Raw genomic sequence first — 19338 nt, 5'->3', positions numbered from 1 at the left:
CAGACGTCGGTTCGTTTTGCAAAATATAACAAGAGCCTATTCTTAGGTCTCATTGATTTGGTCATGATGAATTCCTACATCTCACACAAGGCTGCGTGCAAATTGGCGAACACACCGGCGATGAAGCGTGGTGAATGGTACGCTGTGCTCCACAGCCAGCTACTTCAGCTGAAAGAACATGGTTTTGCAGGAGTGGCGGTCACACCGTCACCCGGAAGCAAGAAGCGCAGACGGAAACGCGTTAGTCATTCCCTAATCCAGTTCGACGACTGGGTTACAGTATCGGGAGTTCAAAAACGGCGCCAGCAATTTTGCAAAATATGCGCTTTGCTCCGCGGTGATCGAAAGAAGTCGTTTCAGACGACCTTTTACTGTGAGAACTGCTCCATAGACGACGCCAAGTGCTACCTATGTCCAAAAGCAAGACGTGAGTACAGAGGTACAATGAAGACTTGCTTCCAGAAATGGCACGATGATTTTGAGTGCGGGTTCGCCATCCCACCTACGTTGGGCAAGCGCGTTGTCCTCCGGCGCCCTGGAAAGAAAACAGGTGTGCGCAAGAAAACACGGCGTGAGCTGCTTCGTGAAGAAGAGGGCGAAGCGGACGACGAGCTCCGTGGTGATGCTGAGGAGCATAGCGAAGACGACAGTGAGTTCGACCTGTAGAAACGCAATGATCAGGAATCTTGAGTGTTGTTATAAAATAAACTTCCTTGAACTGTCGTACCTTTTGTCTCCTAATTTCTAAATTTCTGAAATGATTGGATTCAGACTTCCGTACTTCCTTTTCTGTAAGTTACGACTTTAAACTCCACTGTAGAAAAGAAAGTTGTTAATCTTACGACTAAGCCTAAATTTCACCTGTACAAATCTATATACCTAGCCTCATGTGGATAGTCCACAACTTTACAAACGTCTTGATAAAGAATACGTCATAAGTTACGACGTTCGAATCCTGGGAACCAAGGGGTTAAATATCTACAATTTTTGCACTTTGGAACCGAAAAATAGTCATCAATCCTTTGGTTAATAACAAATAATATGTCTAGTGAAATCGTACTCTCTCAATTGTCTCGATTAGTACAATGCTCTTCGACTAAACAGCACTTTCAAATGGGGAGAGGTTAAGTAATCACTTTAAACGACAATGCCTCCCATTTACCCGCATGTCAGGTCTGCAGGGCTTTTGGTAGCTGCTCAGTGGTCACTCCGCAATCTAACAGTCAAGCCGAGCAAAACATTACGCAAGCGATGGTCGCTTTTTTCAAACACGCCCTCGTGATCGGAGCATTGGTCTTGCGGTTGCAAAAGAGCTCGCTCCCATTGTGGCCAAGTTCACGCTTCGCACCCGGAAGATCTGCTGAAAACGATCAAGGCGGACAACCCGAACGTAGAGGTTGTCTACGAAAAGCTGGACGTCTCACTGATGCACAAGGTCCGCAAAGTCACGGAAAAACACACGGATTCGCAGTTCGACTGGATCGTCATGAGTCTAGGCGTCTTCAGCTTGGATGGCTTAACGGAGACATCCGAAGGTCTTGACGTGCTCACTACTTGTACTGTATTACGGCAGGTTCGGATTCTACACCTTTGCCCGTCCAAACAGAGAATAATTTCAAGCAAAGTTAACAATTTTTTTGTAGTCAGCCAACAAGAAAAAAATGGTTATGTGGACAAATCATTGTGTTTTAAATTATGGGTAGATATATAAAAACAAGTATCCATCATTTCCATTTTGGCACCTTTATCTCGTCTATCAGCTTTGAGCTCAGATAGAAACTCGAACCAAAATGAGCGCCGCCGAGCAGATCCAGAGCCTCATCACCTCCCTGGAGACAGACTTGGGCATCGATGCCAACGCCCCTATCGGCAACGATAAGAAGCCGCAGCAGCAAAAGGAGCAGAAGCCCAAGGCCAAGAAGGCAAAGGCTCCGAAGCCTGCTAAGGCCCCTGCCGCCGACCCGAACCAGCCGGAGATTACCAAACTCGACATCCGCGTGGGCAAGATCGTCAAGGTCTGGAAGCACGAAACGGCTGATAAACTCTACTGCGAAGAGATCGACGTGGGCGAGGACGAGCCACGCCACATCGCCAGTGGTCTTGTGTACCACTACTCGCTCGAGGAGATGCAGGACCGCCGCGTTCTGGTGCTGTGCAACCTAAAGCCACGCAACCTCGTGGGCTTCCGCAGCCACGGAATGGTCATGTGCGCTGCTGTGCCTCTAGAAGACGGTAAGGAGAAGGTTGCCTTCGTCACGCCCCCCGAGGGCGCTAAGATCGGCGAGCGCATCACGTTCGAAGGTCTCACGGGTGAGCCTTTCTCGCCTGCTCAGGTGGAGAAGAAGAAGGTGCTGACTGTGCTTGGCGACGACATGAAGACGGACGACAACGGCGTCGCTAAGTGGAAAGAGCACGTGTTCGGTACGTCAGCTGGCCCCTGCACGGCCCCTGTGAACAACGGCGTCATTAGATAAGAATCAGGATGGAGAGAAGAACTTTCTTACGAGACAGAGTAAAAGCTTCTTCTTTTTATGCAGATAGCGTCTAGTTGTAGTGGACATGATGGACATGGAGAACCCCTTAAGCTAGTTGCGTTTACGCTTGGGTCGAGAGTTTGTAGACGCTTGGACTTTTTTAACTGGCTTGGTCTTCTTCTTAGCTTTCTTCTTAAGAGGAAGTGGCACGACTTCTTCTTCTTCGTCCTCATCTTCTTGTTGCTCTTCTTCAATAACTTTAGAATTTTTCTTGGCTTTCTCTTTAGCTTTTGCCTTCGCCTTTGTCCTCCGTCTAGACGTGTTGACTGTCGGAGGCACGTCTTCGTCCGAGTTGCTGGCAGAGTCGAAGGCAGCAGCGAGGTCTTTCTTCATGCGGCCCTCCAGATCTTCCTGTGTGAATCCCTTCTGACTGCGACTTGGAGGCTTATCCACAGAAGGAGATTTAGCAGTCACGTGCCAGTTCTCGTTGGTAGGATGGCCCTGACTGGGAGAAAAGATCAACGTTGAAGGCTCCGACGTCTGTCGACGCGCTTCCTCGCTCGACACTTCGCGCGGCTGAAATCCTCTTCGAGGTGTCGGGGTCGAGGGAAGACTCTGACGTCTGCTACCCTTCTCGTGATCGCGTAAGCGCACGGGTGTGTGACTCGCCTCTAGCAATTCTTCTTGTGGTGTCTGAGGGGCCCGAGGACTCTTGCTGGCTGTCTGCGGAGACGTGGGTGCTTCCTGGACGTCTTCTGGAGCGTGCGTCATGCGACGAGACTGCTGTTTCTGCTGCTGTTGCTGTAAGTCGAGTTGCCGTAGATCGTACTCCACCTCCATGGCCATTTGAGGGTCTGTATTCATGAAAATGTCCTTTACTTCTTGACGATACATCTTGAACAACTCGCGGATGTAGTGAAGCAGGTAGCGCGTCAAGGGACTGTGCTTAGCTTCGAGTGTGTGCTTGAGACCGATGAGCACAGGCACGACGTTATCCAGGAAGTTCTTCTTGGACATCTTGGACAGCAATTTGCCCTTCGCTGCTGCAATCTGCGACGCCACGTTCGCGTTCTCCCCCGTAGCTGCGTCGTCTCCGTCGTCCTCGTCCTCTCCCTCCTTCGAAGATGCGAGTTTGATCTCTGGAGAGCACAGAACAGCGAACGTGTCCTTTAGAACTGCCTCCGTACAGCTATCCGTGATCTGCGACGGATTCTCGCACAACGCAAGAGTACCGTCCATGACTTCTTCCAAGACTTCGCTGCAGAGCTTCATAGACACTTGCAGCTTCTGCTCGTCCGACATGTGCTCCAATAAAAAGTTATACAGCTTCGCTCGTCGAGGGTACAGCGCATTGCCCAGCAACGCCAGTTCGCGCGTGCCTTCCTGTTCGTACGGCTCCGAGAGCTTGATCTTGTCGCCCTGAATGCCATTGAAGACGAAGATCATCTCGATGAATTTGTTCGTGAAGATGTGGGGCGATTTCTGCAATAACGGTCCACAGAGCACGTGACGCGCCAGGTTGGCCAGTTCCTCGTCTTCATCGACTGCTGCTCGAAGGAAGAAACGCAGCAGAGACTCGCGCCACTTGATGTAGTCCTGCAGGATCAACTGGGAGAATAATAGCAGCGTGTTGCGACGTAACAAGCGACTCTCGTCCAGTAGCGACAGCGCAATAGTCGGAACATACGCGTCCACGAGCGACGTGTAGCGAATACAGAGATCGCCCAAGATCAAGAGGATATTGGAGCGGATGTCCTGTTCCTCGCAAGTCCGGAGCTCGCGAATAAACATCGTCATGCACTGCTTGGCCAGGTCTCCATCACGTAAGCACAACTTGCCTAGAGTCACGAAGGCGCACACACGAACTGGAGTCGGTAAGGGGACAGGCTCGGAGATAGCAAAAGCCTCTTTTTCATCCCCGTGTCCTGTAGCTTGCGATTGGTTGATAGGGACGAACTTGGGCGGCAAGAAGAGCTGGACCAGCGACTTGAGACTCGAACTAACAGGTAGAAGAGCTGCTTTCCCGCTCTTGTCGGCGTCCTTGTCGAACTCCAGCAGAGCCACTTCACCGATAGAGATCAGCTGCTTCTGCAACAGTGTCGTCTCATCTTCCACACTGTCTGGACTGCTTTCAAAGCACTTGCGAAGGTTCGTCTCGCACAGCTCGAGGAGTTTATTCCCCCACGCAAAGCTGATATCGCGGCTCTTTTCCTGAGAAGGCGCTTTGGCTTTGCAAATGCTGTTCAGGGCGAGAATTCCATCGGCGATGACGTTCAGAGGGATGGCAAACGAATGCAGCGACGCCAAAATGCCGTCAGCGATCGACTTGGCATCCTGCGCGTCAATTACCGTCGAAATAGCGGCAATGACACGCAGAATACGCTTCGATCCATCGTTGAATTCCACCGGTAACGCCTGATCCTGCAGCTTGTTCCAGCACTCGACCACGATGCTGAGATTCTGCTGTTTACCTCGAGCAGGCTCGACCAGATTACCGGAGTGAGCCAACTCCTCCAAGACGATCCAGCTGAAGCCCCAGTAGCGTGTCAATAGTCGACGAGTAGCGTCATCTTCCGTTTCTTCCTGCACTTCTTCATGGCCAGAGCTGTACGGACTGACGCTTTCTTTGATAGCAAAGACGCACGTTTTGATGATCTTCTCGACGTCCATCTTGTCGCTCTTGATGAGCATTCGCAGTGCCCTTTGCAAACAGCGAGCCATGACCCCATCAAGATGCGACACTTGCATCCAAACGCAGTCGAGAGCTTCACGTAGCGCCTTGTTACGACGTGAGTCGAACCACGTTAGGACTCGGTCAAACACAACTCTTCCTGCCGCTTCCAACGCACAGGATTGCACACTCGTCTCCGGGTCAACACACAGCGGGAGAACACCAAGGTTCCACAGCTTCTGCGCTTCTTCATCGCGTGGGAACTTGAGTAGAATCGCTGACAACGACTTGATAGACTGCACACGGACAACCACCGACGAGTCTGTACAGCGCGAGTGGACGTCAAAGAGATCTTTCTTGGACGACGCGTGAACAGTGTCGCCTGCGTGGGCCGTCAGAAGCGCTTCGAGAGCGTGCACTGCAGCTCTTCGTACGAACGTCTTCTCGTCCACCAATCGCTCACGGAACAAGTCAACGAGACGCTGCATCAGTGGCGTTTCCTCGAGGGTTTTATTGCCGTCGTCATCGATCACTGACGCGTACAGAAGACTCTGCAACGAGCTCGCAATCGCCTCCGACCCGTTCATCTGGTCGTCTTGATCTCCATCTCCGCTATTAGCCAGATTCGATAACCCGAGCGTCAACATGGCCGAGATTCCAGCAACTGCCTTTGTACGAACTTGAGACATTTTGTCACGAGCGCGATCAATGAGAACTTCGAGAAGAGGACCGACACCAGCGTACGGGACAAGCTCTTCGGACAGCTCGCTCGCTCTCACCTTCCAGAACCTGGTTTCCACCACGAAGCGGCTAATCAGCTCCACGGCGAACTGACGGTACTTGAGCTTGGCGTTGCGAGAATAACTCGTCAGGAAGCGCGCCAGCCTCACGCACTCTTCATCTCGGAACTCGCTCGGCCTCACAGTCTCTTCCTGCTCAATTTCTCGTCGCCCAGCCATCGCAGTCGAGAACACGAAAGACAGTACACGTTGTCGTTCGTCTGCAAGACCTGGAGCCTGCAGACAAATATTCTGGATCAAACCTAGCAGCATCAACGAGTTCTCCTGGCGTGCAGTCCCTTCCGCGTCGTCCTGTTCACATGCTTTCGCTGCAATGTGCTGAATCCTAGTGATAACGTCAATGGAGAGCTTGTGGAAGCGCAAGGACGACCGGTTTTCCTTCGCCACGGTCTCCTGGAGCGTCACACCGGGGATATAACAGTGTAGGATCACGCGTCCCATTTGCAGTGGCTCCCCGTGTGTCCCACTCACCAGCGCCTCTAATATCTGGAGCGTTTTGGTCGTCATTGCTGACGCTGTGCCTTCATTATCAGGCGGAAGGGCTGTCTGCAAAGCTATTGCAGTCTCAATGGTAGGTACAATGGATTCTTTACTCGCAGAGAGCGAAAATCCGTCTAGAAACAGCACCAGCATGTCCATCAATTCGAGTCCGTAGGCCGTGAGCATCTGGAACATCTCGTGGCTGTCCTCGTCACTGTCCTCGTCGCTGCTCTGCTGCTTTCTAGCTACTCGTCGTCTTCCTCGACGGCCTGTTTTTCTCTGTACTGTAGACGCTTGTCCTGGTTCCTTAGTAGCCATGAGTGCGACCCACTTTTTAAGCGTGTCCAGCACCTGACGATACACATACGACATGAAGAGACCGTAGGCTGAGCCTCCAGGTAGCTGCAGCCACGCCAAATACACTTTAGCAGCCACCAGAGCCTTTAGTAGCGCGCTACGCTTCTCCGCGTCGCTCAAATTGGCGTATACGTCGCGTATATTCACTACGGCTTGTAGCAGCGCGAAGAGCGAGCGGTAGACGGCTTCGCTGTTCTCGTTGCCATCCTGAGGTGGAGCCACAGCGTCGATGGCCTCCTGTGACGCGAAAAAGCTCCAGAGATGCGCCACCTGCTCGTCCGCCGCCTGACGCCGCAGAAACTTGGCGAGCACTTTGTCCAAAGCGCGCAGCTGGCGGCAAGTGACCCCATCAGCCCATTCTTCTCGCACTGCTGCTGTACCTCCCGTGTCAAAAAGCGATGAGATGGCGCTCGCCGGTACGGATCCCAGAGCCAGAGGCTGCAGCGCGCGCACTAGCTCCTTCTCCATGAATTAGACGTTTGAAGCGAAATTGGATAAATGTTTTTGAGCGGGAGGTTTAAAAAAAAGTCACCGGTGGTGACCAAACTTGACATCTGTTGCATTTTGCTGACCAAAATTGCTTACATAAAAAAATGCTTGAGCGTTTTTGATTTTATCTGTTTCCATTAACAAATTGAAATTACTTTTGGTCAGACATAATCTGTGGACCCTCGAAACATAATCCTCAGCCAGCTTTAATCTGAAAGCAATAAAATTTAACCGATCCCTTCGCAGTAGCCTACATTCCACATCGCAGCTCGGCAAGAGTACCGTACATCGAAATCCGTTTCACAGAAGGCAGTTCAACAAAGCGAGAAGTGAACTCTTCAGCTGCTGCAAATTCGCCTCGACGGACGTGGATATTTGCCACTGACTCAATGAGATCTGCGCCGCGGCGAGTCGAATGAGTCCCAATGAGTACATTGACAGCAAGCAAATATTTTCTTGTACATCTTACATGGATCTGTCGGTGACGTATCAAGCAGCTCTTTTAGCAATTTGAAACGCAGATCCGTCAAGCTAATAGGAGCACCACACGACTTTGTCAGCAAACGCAAGTACAAGTCCATTGCTGTACAGATCCAACACCTACTGGCCGAGGCTGTTGGTATTTCGAATAGCGAATGTGATCTCGTCAGGACTCGCAAGCGTCGGATCTTCGATGTATTCCTGTTCGCGCAGAATTCTACCAACACTTGAGTGCAAAATTCAAGTTTTCTGGCGGTAGTGTTAACTGAATACAAACCTGTCCACGTAAGCAACGTCCTCCAACCTGTCCTCTGGTAGTGCAAGCTCAATGAACTTCGAAAGCAAGTCTGTACACAACGCACGAGATGAATGAGCATGGTATCGACGCGATGGGGCTCCTTGCAGCTTTGTCGTACCGGCAGCTGCTTGACGTTGCTTCCGCTGGAGAGCCCGCGAGAAGAGATAATGCAGCGCCGCTCTTCGCTGCACAGATCCACACAGTGTCGGCTACAACGCTGGAATTTATAGCAGCACCTTTTTTTTAAGTACGCACCCGTTGCCGCTGCTTCTCTAGAACTTCCTCCAGTACTTCTGGAGGAATTCGTGTAAGGTCTTTCTCCTTCATCACCTGGCATGCGGCGTCATAGTTCTCCAGACAGCGCGCTGTGTCGTGGAGGCGATCCCAAAGACGAGCGAGCTGCAAGGGCCCAGTGCAACAGCATTTGTATGCTTATCCGACATTCCACTGCCAGTGAGCCATACGCACCTTTAAGTTTGCCACATAAGGATCGTGCATCGTTTGGCGTTCGACCTTCACCGCACGGATCTGGTCCATGAGCTGTTTATACTCCGTCGCCGACACTCTCGATCGCCGACTTGGCTTCTGTACCGCCACCTCTCGGAGTGACACAATTCCTGCCGGTGTTATTGCGCGACTAAGGTTTTTCGCGTACGAGGAGCTTCCTGGGCGCACTACAGGTGGTGCTGAGGCCTCTAACTGAGCCAAGTGGTGGCGTAGAGCCGTCACACCCGTGTCACGCACAGCTTTCGACCGTTGCAGTCTCTCATGGCGCGCCTTCCTGCAGAAGTGACTTTGCCATGAGTTCAAGTCCAAACCGACTAGCGAGACCATGGTGTATGGTGGATAATATCTACTGTACACACAGGAAAAGACCAACAGCACTCACTTGTCTGGGATGGAAGGGAGCTTCTTCTTCTCAGCCAGATAGCGATCCTGCAACAAGCGGATCTGCTCCAATATCTCGGCGCGCTGGTTGTAAAGGGCAGCGTTCTCTAAAGATTGCAGACATGCAGGCACACATGCAGCAAGATGCTTCATCAGCACCACCAACTTGATTTGCGAGATGCATGCACAGAACGAACCGGCGTGAAGGGCAATTTTAGCCTCGTCGCGAGTGTCAAGCTGCATGAGTCGCACCAAACTGCGCGTGTGATCTCGCTGAGCCTCACGGCGAAAAGTTTCCTGCTGCTGCTTCGCAGTATTCTCGTCGTGCAGACGCTGCAGCTCGGCAGCAATGATGGACCGGTATGTTGAAGTTCCTGTCATGTGTGACCCGTCGCTCATCCTCTTCAAACTGATAATGCCGCGATTTTCACGTACAGTATCAGCGCCCATGGTGGATAAAGCGCGGAAAGTAACCGCAGCAGCACTTGAGGGCGCCGCTAAGGATAGATTGGCGACGACAGCTCCGTTCGTTACTGGCACTGTCATTTTAACCCATGGTCCCGGATTGCCAAAAACGCATAAAGCCACACAAAAGTGTTGGTGGTCTTCCTGCAAAGTCGCACCTAATTGAAGTTCAATGTCTCCATTTCTAGCCCACAAAGATCGCAGCTTACAAAGGCCAAGTCATTCGCTTGCGTACGTCACCGTGCGTGTCTGCGTAGCCAATCAGCTCGCAGCGGGATCTTTTCCGTTTCGCCAAAGGTCCCAAAACACAAGTTTTCTTCCTCCTTCCAAATACAAATCCCAACACTATCATCTCGTTTGCTGACGCCGTAAAGCCAGGTACCCTGTTAGCTTCGAAAAAAGACGGTCGCCGATTTCCGTACGTCAGCAGCGTCGCTATTTGGCATTTGCCTCCAAACCACTCAAAGCTTCAGTCAGCGCAGAGCCGAGGCGCAGCACAGCGATCGAACGAGCGTGAACGTCGACGAGAGTGCCAGCCAGTCAGCGAGTGCACAGTACTCAGAGTCCATTTTCCAGCCCGCCAGCCAGACGCATGTCGCTCGAGTACGGGATGCCCATCGTGCTACCGCCTATCGGGCCGCTCTTCGCTAGCAGCGGGTCGCCCACGACCACTCTGCTGGGCTATGACGAGGAGCAACGCGAGCAGTACGAAGAAGACATGGCGCGCTACTTCGGCGTGCCACTAGCTCCCTTCATCCGCCGCAGACCAATCAGCGACGAGGACAACCTCCGCACACCCACGAGCGTACAGCCCACGAGCGGCTTCCCCAACTCGTCCCCCGTCAAGAAGGACGCAGCGAAGACGAAGACAGTGCTGCCGCTCCTTCATCTCGACTCCCCCACACAGACAGACGGCGCCAATGAGACGTCAGGAGAGGAGGAGAAACTGCGCGTCAGTCGCGAACGTAACCGCCTCCACGCTCAGCGCACGCGTATACGCAAACGCGAGCTGCTCGAGAGTCTAAAGGAGCGGATTGAGGCGCTCCAGGACGAGTACGAGCTGCTGAAACAGGCCTACGACTTCCACGCCACAGCCGTGTGTCTGTTGAGACTGGGAAACGTCGTGGACGTCCCGTGCGTACAGAAACTCGAGCAGGTCGGCGTCAACTCGAAGGAGGACAGGGACGAGGGCGGACAGCTCTGCGAGGCAGCCAAGACCTCGCACGAGAGCGACGAAGACGACGAGTCCCACGACCAGGAACAGCTCAACGCCAACGGCAAGAGACCGTTATCGTCCACAGCCACTAACAGCAACGTGCTCGTCTGCTCCAAGGAGGAGCGCGAACGTGTGCGACGTGAACGCAACCGCTTGCACGCACGGAGGGCGCGACTCCGCAAGAAACTCGTGCTCGAAAAGAGCCAGCAGGTAAAATGCTCTTCAAGTGTCTGTAGATGGGGAATTGATAGACTGATTGTTTGTATTGACGTGACTGTTGCAGGCTGTACACGACCTACGCGAGCGTAACGACCGTCTTCGCAGTCGCCTGAGTGTGCTGGTGTCTTCAATCTACGGGTCGGAGGCCTGTCTGGACGACCCGGACGCGACGTCCTGATCTCAACCCCACGGTTCGACCTTCGCCCCGCTTCAAGGCGGGCTCTATCTATCGCTTATGTTATCTTTTATCTATGGGCCGGCAGTTTGACCGGCTGCGGCTACTTCAATGTAAATACAGCAGCATAGCATTATGACATTTCCATCTGCCTTCCTTCCTACTTGGACGTAACGTTAGCGTTAATATAAAAAGGCTAAAATCCTCTTACCAAGTGTTTTCATTGCCCGAGTCCTTCGTAGAGCCCATGTGCAGGTTCAATGTGTGAAGCGTCGTCCACAGTCGACTCCACTTGGCATCGCGATGAGGCGACGCCATCCTCGTGAGTCCAAGCTGAGGCTGTCAAAATCGACATCACCGATGGCAAGACAGGCGCAACCTTCAGCTATAGTGCCAAAGTCTCGCCACGAGAACGAGCTCAGCGGTGACAGCGACGACGATGAAGTGGATACAAACCTCGATGAAGATTTACTCACTGAGATCCGAAGTGCGAGCCATGATAATAGTTGCACGTGTAGAAAGAATTTTGTATCCCAGTGACTCGCTTTTATTTTGCGTGTTCGCAGCGCTAGTGGAGAAGGAGAAATACCTCGAACAGCTACAAGATCAACTCAGACAAGAACACGGTGGCGACATCGATGACAGCGCCAGTGACAATGGAGACGACAACGATAATGAGTTGCATTTGCGTCGCGTCAGACCGAAACCACGGGGAGAAGACGCTACCAAGGTGAAATCCCTGCAGACCCGAGTTGCTCCCTATAAAAACGTGGAGATCGCTCGGGAACACTTCAGAATTTGTTTTGTGGAGGTAAATCTCGTCCAGCTTCGAGATCTTCGAACGTTGGTCCTCGTGGGCCAAGATCTAAACATCCTTCACCTGCGCACGTTGAGCAAGAATCTCTTCCTATTCAGTGCGCTGAAATCCGTAAATCTGTCGGATAACCAGCTCGATGATTCCGGCAGCAAAGAGATCCGTGAGAATATCGCTTGAAAAAATAAAGGTTGTGCTGTGTACCCACTTTAGTCTGACGCGTTGTTCTTGTAGGGGATATAATGTGCTGCCCAGGACTCCAGACACTCGATCTATCGAGAAACTTGCTAGGACGACTGACAGCTCGAACACTTTGTGAGCGATTGCGACATCAAGTCAAACTGCTGTCCCTTGATCTCGACGGGAACTTGTTCTTCTCGGATGGAGGCGCTGCAGCTTGTGAGATCGCTCGTTTATTTGCCAAAGGTGAATTTGAGCAACTTATTACGTGGTTGTCTCGTCTCTAATACTTTCGCATGAAGCGGTTGCCGTGAACGAATTCCTGTTGCATTTCAGTCTGAGTGTTCCTGATCAACGCGAAAGGTCTGTTCCACTTGGAGATCAGTGGACAAAAACTGCCACCCGAAGAGAACCAGCTCAAGTCCATAGCCGAGATCTACGAGACAAACACACAGAACTCAGTGCAGCCACGGAATTCAGCAGGCAATTGGCAGAGCAACTTCGACAAGGTGGCAAGCGCAGTAGTCTCCACTCGCTTGGACTTTGCTTCGCCGAAGTATCGCGTCGAGTTGTGCTTAATATCGTCAAGACGGCGAACAGACTTACAGCGTTGGACCTGTCGTTTGCGTTTATTGGAATCCCGGGAGCTCAAGTGGTTGCTGCAGCTTTGAGGATAGATGGCTACTCTACACTCACACAGCTCAACATGCGCTGCAACAGAACGAAATCCATGGGCGCGCGGGCGATTCTCGAGGCATTGGGCACGAACGAACGACTGACAGCTCTGGATCTGAGTCACAATGAGATCCGTAGCGACATCCTCGATGCAGTGGTCGAGTTGCTACAATGTAACAAAGTCCTCTCTCGGCTTGATCTGTCGCGGAATGAAATGATCCGAGTCGACAGTGAGGAAGAGCTGCGTTGTCTACGAGATGCGGTTGTGGACCATGGAGGCTTGCTGAGTCTTGGGCAACTAAAGAGGTAGCATGTACCAGACGCGAGCTGTTTTTGGAGGGTGAATTGACGTGTGTTTGCTGTCGGCAGTTTGGGTGCGAATGAAGCGCAAGAGCGAGAGTTGCAAAGTGCTTTGAACAAGAATCGTATCGCCGACGACCACGTTGTTCTTGCGTCAATCAACACTGCGACTTCACCGCCAACGGACGAAGCTGTACCAAGGACACGGCCCATGGCTAGTACGATAGTAGAGCTGGACGACTCAGCATCACAAACGACAGTGTGGCAGCGGAAGATCACGGAGAGCGGCCGGATCAGCTTGAAATGGAGAATGGCAGTGAGGACCAAACCCTCAGCTAGTGGCAGAGAACCCCACAACTCACCGCTTGAATGGCAGTTGATCGTGAACCGGACATGCGAAGTGCGTGGTTCACTGCATGACGAAGCAGCATCGGCACATCTTCGACTTGAGGAAGCGGGTAAGTTTTTCACAACGAATTAGGGGTCAATCGAACCGATACTTACCTGAATTTATCACTCAGGACACCCCTTTGTTTTGTATTCCGCAGTGGCATACTGTGACGCTGGCGACACAATGTTCCTTAAGCTCGGTCTCGACCATCAAACTAGAGAGAAACTCAGTGATGCCAAGCAGCTACATAAAGTCTATGTCAAGGATATCGTATTCATCCCACATCACGTACGAGTCCTTGCAGTAATGAGTTGAATGAAAACTGACACTCACATTGTCATTATTGACTCAAGCCACAAGATTGTCGACACTTGCTGGCTAGTATGCCGCAAAGTTTTCCAGGAGCAGCAACTCAGTGGCGGATGAAGACCCAGCGACGTGTGATGTCGTCGTCAGAGGACGATCCTATAATGTTCTTTTGGGAGGGTGTTGTCCAGAGGGTGTACATCCACACCACAGGCATTTATCGCCTTCTCGTCCGTGTTCAGTTTCCGATGCAACTTCCGACCACCAAGAAGGAAATAGGTCACATGTTGGAGGCACGTTTCTGGTGGAAACTCCAACGCTCTAGCTGCTGGAACCCCCATACCAACAGTGTCGTGCTCGAAGGAAGGTATTCCGACATGCACGGAGTTGTGCAAAGAGGCCACAATGTTGTGTTTTACCTGCCAGCAATGGAGTGGATGGCTGGGGAATATCTGCAGCTCTCCGTGACGGCACCAAGCGACGATATGGAACTGCGAGTCGTGCAGTTCCAGCTTTTCCATGAGGTATTGTCGCTGCAACCTCCTTCACATGAAGTCGATACGCTCTCTTACTGACAAAATGGATCCATTGTTGTAGGTGGACAGTTGGGAAAACCCATCGACGCAAGCCTGCCTCAGCTTTACAGCTTAAGTTGAATTTCATTTTAGAAATTAATTTTGTTCATGATGGCGTTTCAAGCCGCTAAATAACGGCTCGCGACGTCTCCGAGCCCTGGTTCACCTCCTCCAGGGGGCCAAATTTACTTTTGTCGCTAAGCATAGATCGATTTCAGTCCCAGTTTCGCTCAACAGCGAACAAAACTTAAGCACCATAGCGTCACTATCCGAGACGGACGTATCCACCGTCGACCGCCCAGTCTTGAGTCGACGGACTTCGCTTCGTGCTCAAGCCGCATCGCCGCCTTCCCAGCTACAGCTTGAAGAGGAAGAGGGGATAACGGCATCTGTCGAGAAGGACAACGCGTCTCCCACAAGAGACGACACCCCTTTGTCGAGTGCTGAGATGCCAACTCCAGTCCTCCCAATTCGACAGAACAGTGGATTAAAGATGGAGGGGGTAACGTGGGCCATGACAGCCGACATGGAACCCATCGTCCCCATTCAGGCGGCCGATGTGGAGCCGATCTCACCGACACAGACGGCTCCAAAGCTCGGTACTCCCGGGACAAGCCAAACAAGCAAGCGACGCATCACGTACGCCGCTGACGAGATCAGTCACCACGCACTCGATCGTCTAGGAGTGAACCCCGACATCCTGAAGAAGGAGAAGGGGATGAAGAAGCTCGGCATCTGCGATGGTGACATCGTCCAAAGTGAAGAACTGCGTCGATACACTGGAGTCTCTCAGATGGAGCCGTCGTCCAAAGCTGAGTTTATGTTTGGCTTCAACGACGAGCAACTACACCGCGAGAGAGCTATCAAGCGACTGGGTACCACTGAACAGGAGATCATGGACGACTACAGCCGCCGAGTTTCTCGCTTGGGCGTGTCGAGCCCGTTTCCCGTCAAGCTATAAGTTGGCAACATTGCCAAAAAAGAAATTCACCTGTGAATTTTAAATCTGCACTTGTATATTTTTCACATGTACTGATAATTGCTCTTGTCTTTTTCCAACTGGTCGAGTTTGTTGCCGAGGGAAATCCCGTCACTAACGGTCCCACTCCCGATGTTGCTGCCAGGTCCGATTGTGTTCCCTCCACTAGAAATATTCGCCATGGAGTTGCTTCCCGATAGTGAAAAAGGTGGCGGGTATCCACTATTTGAGCCACTAGTAGGACGAAGTTGAGCCGACGAGTAGGAGCGATACGTGGAGCCCGACCCCATAGCAGAAGACACTGAGAAACTGTGCTGCGAGCTCTGCGATCCTAGCGACGCCTGCTGCTGTTGTTGCTTCTCCAGGAAAGATTTCTTCGGCCCACGCACCGACGCTTTTGCCTCTTGTTTTTGTTGCTGATACTGTTGTTTCTTCTTCTTGTCTTTAGACACGGCACGTTGAGTGGCCAATGCTGCCGCACTCGCTCGTTGTTGCTCGATAAGTTGCATTTGGTTGTCATCACCCACGATCGGCAAATCAAGATGCTGACACTGACAGTTGCAGTCGGTAACAGGACAAACTGTGTGTGCCTTGAACCAGTCTGCCAAGTGGTGAGCGTGGCCTCCGTGTTTGCAGGATTGGCACCACGTAAACCACTCCACGAACGGGATACTGGACAGCTGCGCCAGATTCTCGTACTCATTTTTGCCCGTTTTAGGTTCTTTCAGCACACCTCCATTGTCCGCCGCGACGCTACTCACCAAATTGCTCACAGCCTCCGACATTTGTCTTGAGCGACGATGAGCCAGTTCGAAGTAGGGATTTAGAGATCCGAACGGCAATAAGCACAGTGCACACTGCGGCAGTGGCTTTCGACATGTCGGACAACACGTGAGCTTCGGTTTGGCACGATTGAGCCACGACGAGTGAGAGCCACCAAGTCGAAGTAAACTGGACAAAGAAAGCGACGCGTTGCAGAAATTGCAACGCACAAACAGTTGCGGAGGGACAGACAGAGTCGACGGCGCTGCGAGTTCCGCTTGAAATTCTACTGCATCGAAGTCGCGCGAGAAGCTGGTGAACCCATTCAGAAGATCTTCGAGTTGCGAGCGACCCACATCGAATCGAGCTCGTTCGTGGAAGAGTTGCCACTGGTTGAGTAAGTCCTTGTAAATCTGAATCCACTTTTCCAATCGAGATGACTTTGCCACGTACGAAGACGGCAGTCGAGCAGCTAATAACGCTAGTGTCTGGACATCTCCCGTCATATCCAAGTACGTCTGCAGAAGTCGAATACCGTCAGCGTTGAGTCCAGTCACAATTAAACCTTCCAGACGCCCAAACTGTTCGCTTTCTTCTTCGTGCTGAGCGACAAACGCCAGCAGCTCGTCAGCCTGAAGATACCGACAAGCAAACGCCAGCCGATCGCTTAGCGGCAGCGTGATATCGTTCAGAATCGCCGAGTACGCACCAGCACTTGCAGGTCTCGCTCCAAAAGCTGCCAGTCCGTCCACGCTGCCCCATTGTCTTCGACTATTCCCACGTCGTGGTGGCTGCTGACTAGCTCGCATGGCATTCATGTTTGTCGAATTCGACGAGGAAGCTGAGCTCGCGACACACAAGAAGGACAGCATCGCGTGGAAGTAGCGAGGATTTGCTTGGGACATGATCTCACTTCGCTTGAGCAACTGTTGGGTCATATTAGACCACAGAGAGAGCCCTCCGGTACTTGCAATGGACGCAGAATACCCCGCAACAGACATCGCGATCAGTTGTAATAAATCCGGCGAGTACGGCGACGAGACTCCCACGTTCAAGTGTTGCATCTGAGTCAGCCACGTCGCCCCTTTCTGAAGTAGCGCCACGGCTGCATTCAAGTCTCCATGGAAAACTGCCAGCGCTGCTGCTCGAGCGTAATTGCCTTCCAACTCGCAGCGATTGAGGATATTCTGGAGCTCATGACGACCATTCTCGTTCCACGAGCGGTTCGCGAAGTGCGCGTTCTCGTCGTACTGCTTCTGAGGGTTCCAGATACTTGAACTACTGCGATGCATGTTCCTTCCCGCAGTATTGTCGAGGCCTGGTCCACCTACACCCGTTGACGACGATCGGGAGGCTCCTTGGCCGCTGTCGGGGTCCCAATTGCATGCTAACAATCCCAGTCGTCGTCCAGGCCCTTCAAAGTACTGGCAGCCAAGAACTTGATCGGTCTTCATCACAGACACGACAGTAACGACAAGCTCTTCTTCTCTGGAGTCCTCCTGGGCGGTGGCCATAGACCCGGAAGAGCTAGGCCTTGAGGCTGTCGAGGGATCTCCAATGGCTGTCAATAGACTCTTCACACCAGCGATGACAAGTGCGTTGGGATCTACAGGCCACCCGCGCAAAGGACCCGCCATTGCAGCGTTCACAGCACTGTTCCCAAGTCCGTTGCTGGTAGAACGCGACTGCTCCACACGCGACGCTCGAATGCGACGAAGAGCCTCAACCTGATCCACCCAGAGCCACAAATTGCGCAGCTGTCGACCACGTTGAGTAGGCTCGTTAAACAGCTTCAGGTTCTTGGATAACCCGATCGAGTAGCCTTGCTTAGCCAGCTTGTACATTTCATTTGAAATGTCCTCTTCCCCACGAGAGACTGAAGCCACATCCTCTTCCAACGACAGTCGAGTCATAGCCGACGTCCCCAATCCAGGCCCACTGACAGCCCCGCCAAACAATAATCGCCCACAACCAAACGTCACAGCTCCGTGAGACGACAGCGAGAGCGGCATAGCATCATGCACCGAGATGTCTCCAATTTCTCCATTTACCGATGCAGTCAGCAGTCGATTCGGGAAAGCTGCTGCAGTTAGTTGATGCTTCTGCGCACTGCTGCTCTTGCCAGCGTTTGTGGCGCGCTGTATCCGCGATGGAGAGTCCACATGCTGCCACGAGAAAGATGTGAGCGGTTCCGACGTGTAGCGTCTACGAAAAGGCTTCTTCAGAGTCGAGGATCCGCTCTCCTGCTTCGTGACGTCCCACAAGGACACCCATTTCTCCTCTGTAGATGCTGTGACCAGAATTCCTGGTTTTGATGGACACCACGACACCTGCGACAGGTTTTTACTGGTCTGGTACAATGAAAACAGCGGCCCCGATGACGACTCCAATTGTCGGATATCCCACACCTTGACTGGCTCCTGGGGTGCATCACTGTACGTCGCGAGCAAGTGTGGTCGATGATGGTCGAACACGACCCCTAACACGGCTTTATTGTGTGCCACCACACTCATAGGCGACGACCCCTTGGTCCTTAAATCATACACTCTCAGCCATTTAAACCCTGTACCAGTCGCCAGACACGTCGGTTGCAGTGGCACCCACGACAGCGCCATTGTAGCTTCCGAATTAGCCAATTCATGGACTGGTTTCGAGTCTGCAGCGGAGAATCCATTGCTTCCGCCCCCCACTCCGACACTGGCACTCCCTCCTCCATTGCTACCTCCTTTCCTGATGTTAAGAGACCTCTCCGTGCCTCCATCTTGGTCCACAAGGCTCTCAATGTTGCCACTACTACTGCTTCTAGGCATTCCCTGACCTCCCCCTGCCACTCCCACTGCGTTACTCGTATTCAAGTCCCATACTAACGTGCAGAAATCACTACGGACTTTCTCGAAGCCTGCAGCCAGTTGATTGGGCACTGACGGGTTCCACGCCACGGCATGACAAGGACGGCTGTACTTGGGCAAGAACTCGCGCATGACACGGGCTCGCGGGTCTTCAAAATCGCATAATAATACTTTACCTGACCCCGTGCCAGTGGCGATCAGCAGCGGCTTGGCATTGAACGGATACCACTGCAGACATTTGAGCTGCGAGACTTTGGCGTTGATGCGCACGACGCGGAAGGCGCGTTTGCGCTGCGTTGAGGGCGCCGATAACTCGGGTGCGACGTCTGCATAGTCTCCAGAGGAAGAGGATGAAGTCGTGACCTCGAACAAACGTAGGTTGTCTGCGCCCACAGCGAACAGCGACGCATCATGCGGCGACCACTCCACCACCGTGCGCTTGCTCATCGAATCAGGGAGGATCGAAAACAGAATGAGATGATTGGCTAAAATTAA

At 52.4% G+C, this 19338-nt stretch overlaps 8 protein-coding genes across 8 annotated transcripts; 4 read left to right on the top strand and 4 right to left on the bottom strand.

The window, feature by feature from the left end:
• Nucleotides 1-1742: 1742 nt before the first annotated feature.
• On the top strand, nt 1743-2638 carry PITG_00967 (uncharacterized protein; the record flags this gene model as incomplete). The annotated part of the gene is made up of 1 exon (XM_002909455.1): nt 1743-2638. The coding sequence occupies one exon, from the start codon at nt 1791-1793 to the stop codon at nt 2472-2474; it is 684 nt and encodes a 227-aa protein (XP_002909501.1).
• On the bottom strand, nt 2586-7250 carry PITG_00966 (condensin-2 complex subunit D3, putative; the record flags this gene model as incomplete). Its single annotated transcript, XM_002909454.1, has 4 exons — nt 2586-3040; nt 3104-4379; nt 4428-6662; nt 6753-7250. 4 exons carry the CDS (start codon nt 7248-7250, stop codon nt 2586-2588), a joined length of 4464 nt encoding a protein of 1487 aa, XP_002909500.1.
• Nucleotides 7251-7394: 144 nt separating this feature from the next.
• Nucleotides 7395-9336, bottom strand: PITG_00965 (uncharacterized protein; the record flags this gene model as incomplete). Its single annotated transcript, XM_002909453.1, has 8 exons — nt 7395-7667; nt 7741-7802; nt 7876-7968; nt 8029-8098; nt 8168-8258; nt 8305-8448; nt 8518-8830; nt 8939-9336. The coding sequence occupies 8 exons, from the start codon at nt 9334-9336 to the stop codon at nt 7522-7524; spliced, it is 1317 nt and encodes a 438-aa protein (XP_002909499.1).
• Nucleotides 9337-9856: 520 nt separating this feature from the next.
• PITG_00964 (uncharacterized protein) lies at nt 9857-11157 on the top strand (the record flags this gene model as incomplete). Its single annotated transcript, XM_002909452.1, has 2 exons — nt 9857-10828; nt 10902-11157. The coding sequence occupies 2 exons, from the start codon at nt 9995-9997 to the stop codon at nt 11013-11015; spliced, it is 948 nt and encodes a 315-aa protein (XP_002909498.1).
• Nucleotides 11158-11293: 136 nt separating this feature from the next.
• Nucleotides 11294-14329, top strand: PITG_00963 (uncharacterized protein; the record flags this gene model as incomplete). The annotated part of the gene is made up of 7 exons (XM_002909451.1): nt 11294-11499; nt 11579-11989; nt 12501-12987; nt 13051-13439; nt 13530-13660; nt 13870-14202; nt 14276-14329. 7 exons carry the CDS (start codon nt 11316-11318, stop codon nt 14327-14329), a joined length of 1989 nt encoding a protein of 662 aa, XP_002909497.1.
• A 155-nt stretch (nt 14330-14484) lies between these two features.
• PITG_00962 (uncharacterized protein) lies at nt 14485-15258 on the top strand (the record flags this gene model as incomplete). The annotated part of the gene is made up of 1 exon (XM_002909450.1): nt 14485-15258. The coding sequence occupies one exon, from the start codon at nt 14768-14770 to the stop codon at nt 15212-15214; it is 447 nt and encodes a 148-aa protein (XP_002909496.1).
• Nucleotides 15259-15466: 208 nt separating this feature from the next.
• On the bottom strand, nt 15467-16017 carry PITG_00961 (uncharacterized protein; the record flags this gene model as incomplete). Its single annotated transcript, XM_002909449.1, has 2 exons — nt 15467-15654; nt 15714-16017. The coding sequence occupies 2 exons, from the start codon at nt 16015-16017 to the stop codon at nt 15467-15469; spliced, it is 492 nt and encodes a 163-aa protein (XP_002909495.1).
• A 302-nt stretch (nt 16018-16319) lies between these two features.
• On the bottom strand, nt 16320-19290 carry PITG_00960 (uncharacterized protein; the record flags this gene model as incomplete). The annotated part of the gene is made up of 3 exons (XM_002909448.1): nt 16320-16383; nt 16448-18992; nt 19020-19290. The coding sequence occupies 3 exons, from the start codon at nt 19288-19290 to the stop codon at nt 16320-16322; spliced, it is 2880 nt and encodes a 959-aa protein (XP_002909494.1).
• Nucleotides 19291-19338: the final 48 nt, after the last annotated feature.

The sequence above is a fragment of the Phytophthora infestans genome, genomic scaffold (genome assembly GCF_000142945.1).
Source record: "Phytophthora infestans T30-4 supercont1.1 genomic scaffold, whole genome shotgun sequence".
Taxonomy (NCBI): domain Eukaryota; phylum Oomycota; class Peronosporomycetes; order Peronosporales; family Peronosporaceae; genus Phytophthora; species Phytophthora infestans.
Note: the sequence above shows the minus strand (reverse complement) of the source record. Positions and strands in the feature narration are given on the sequence as shown.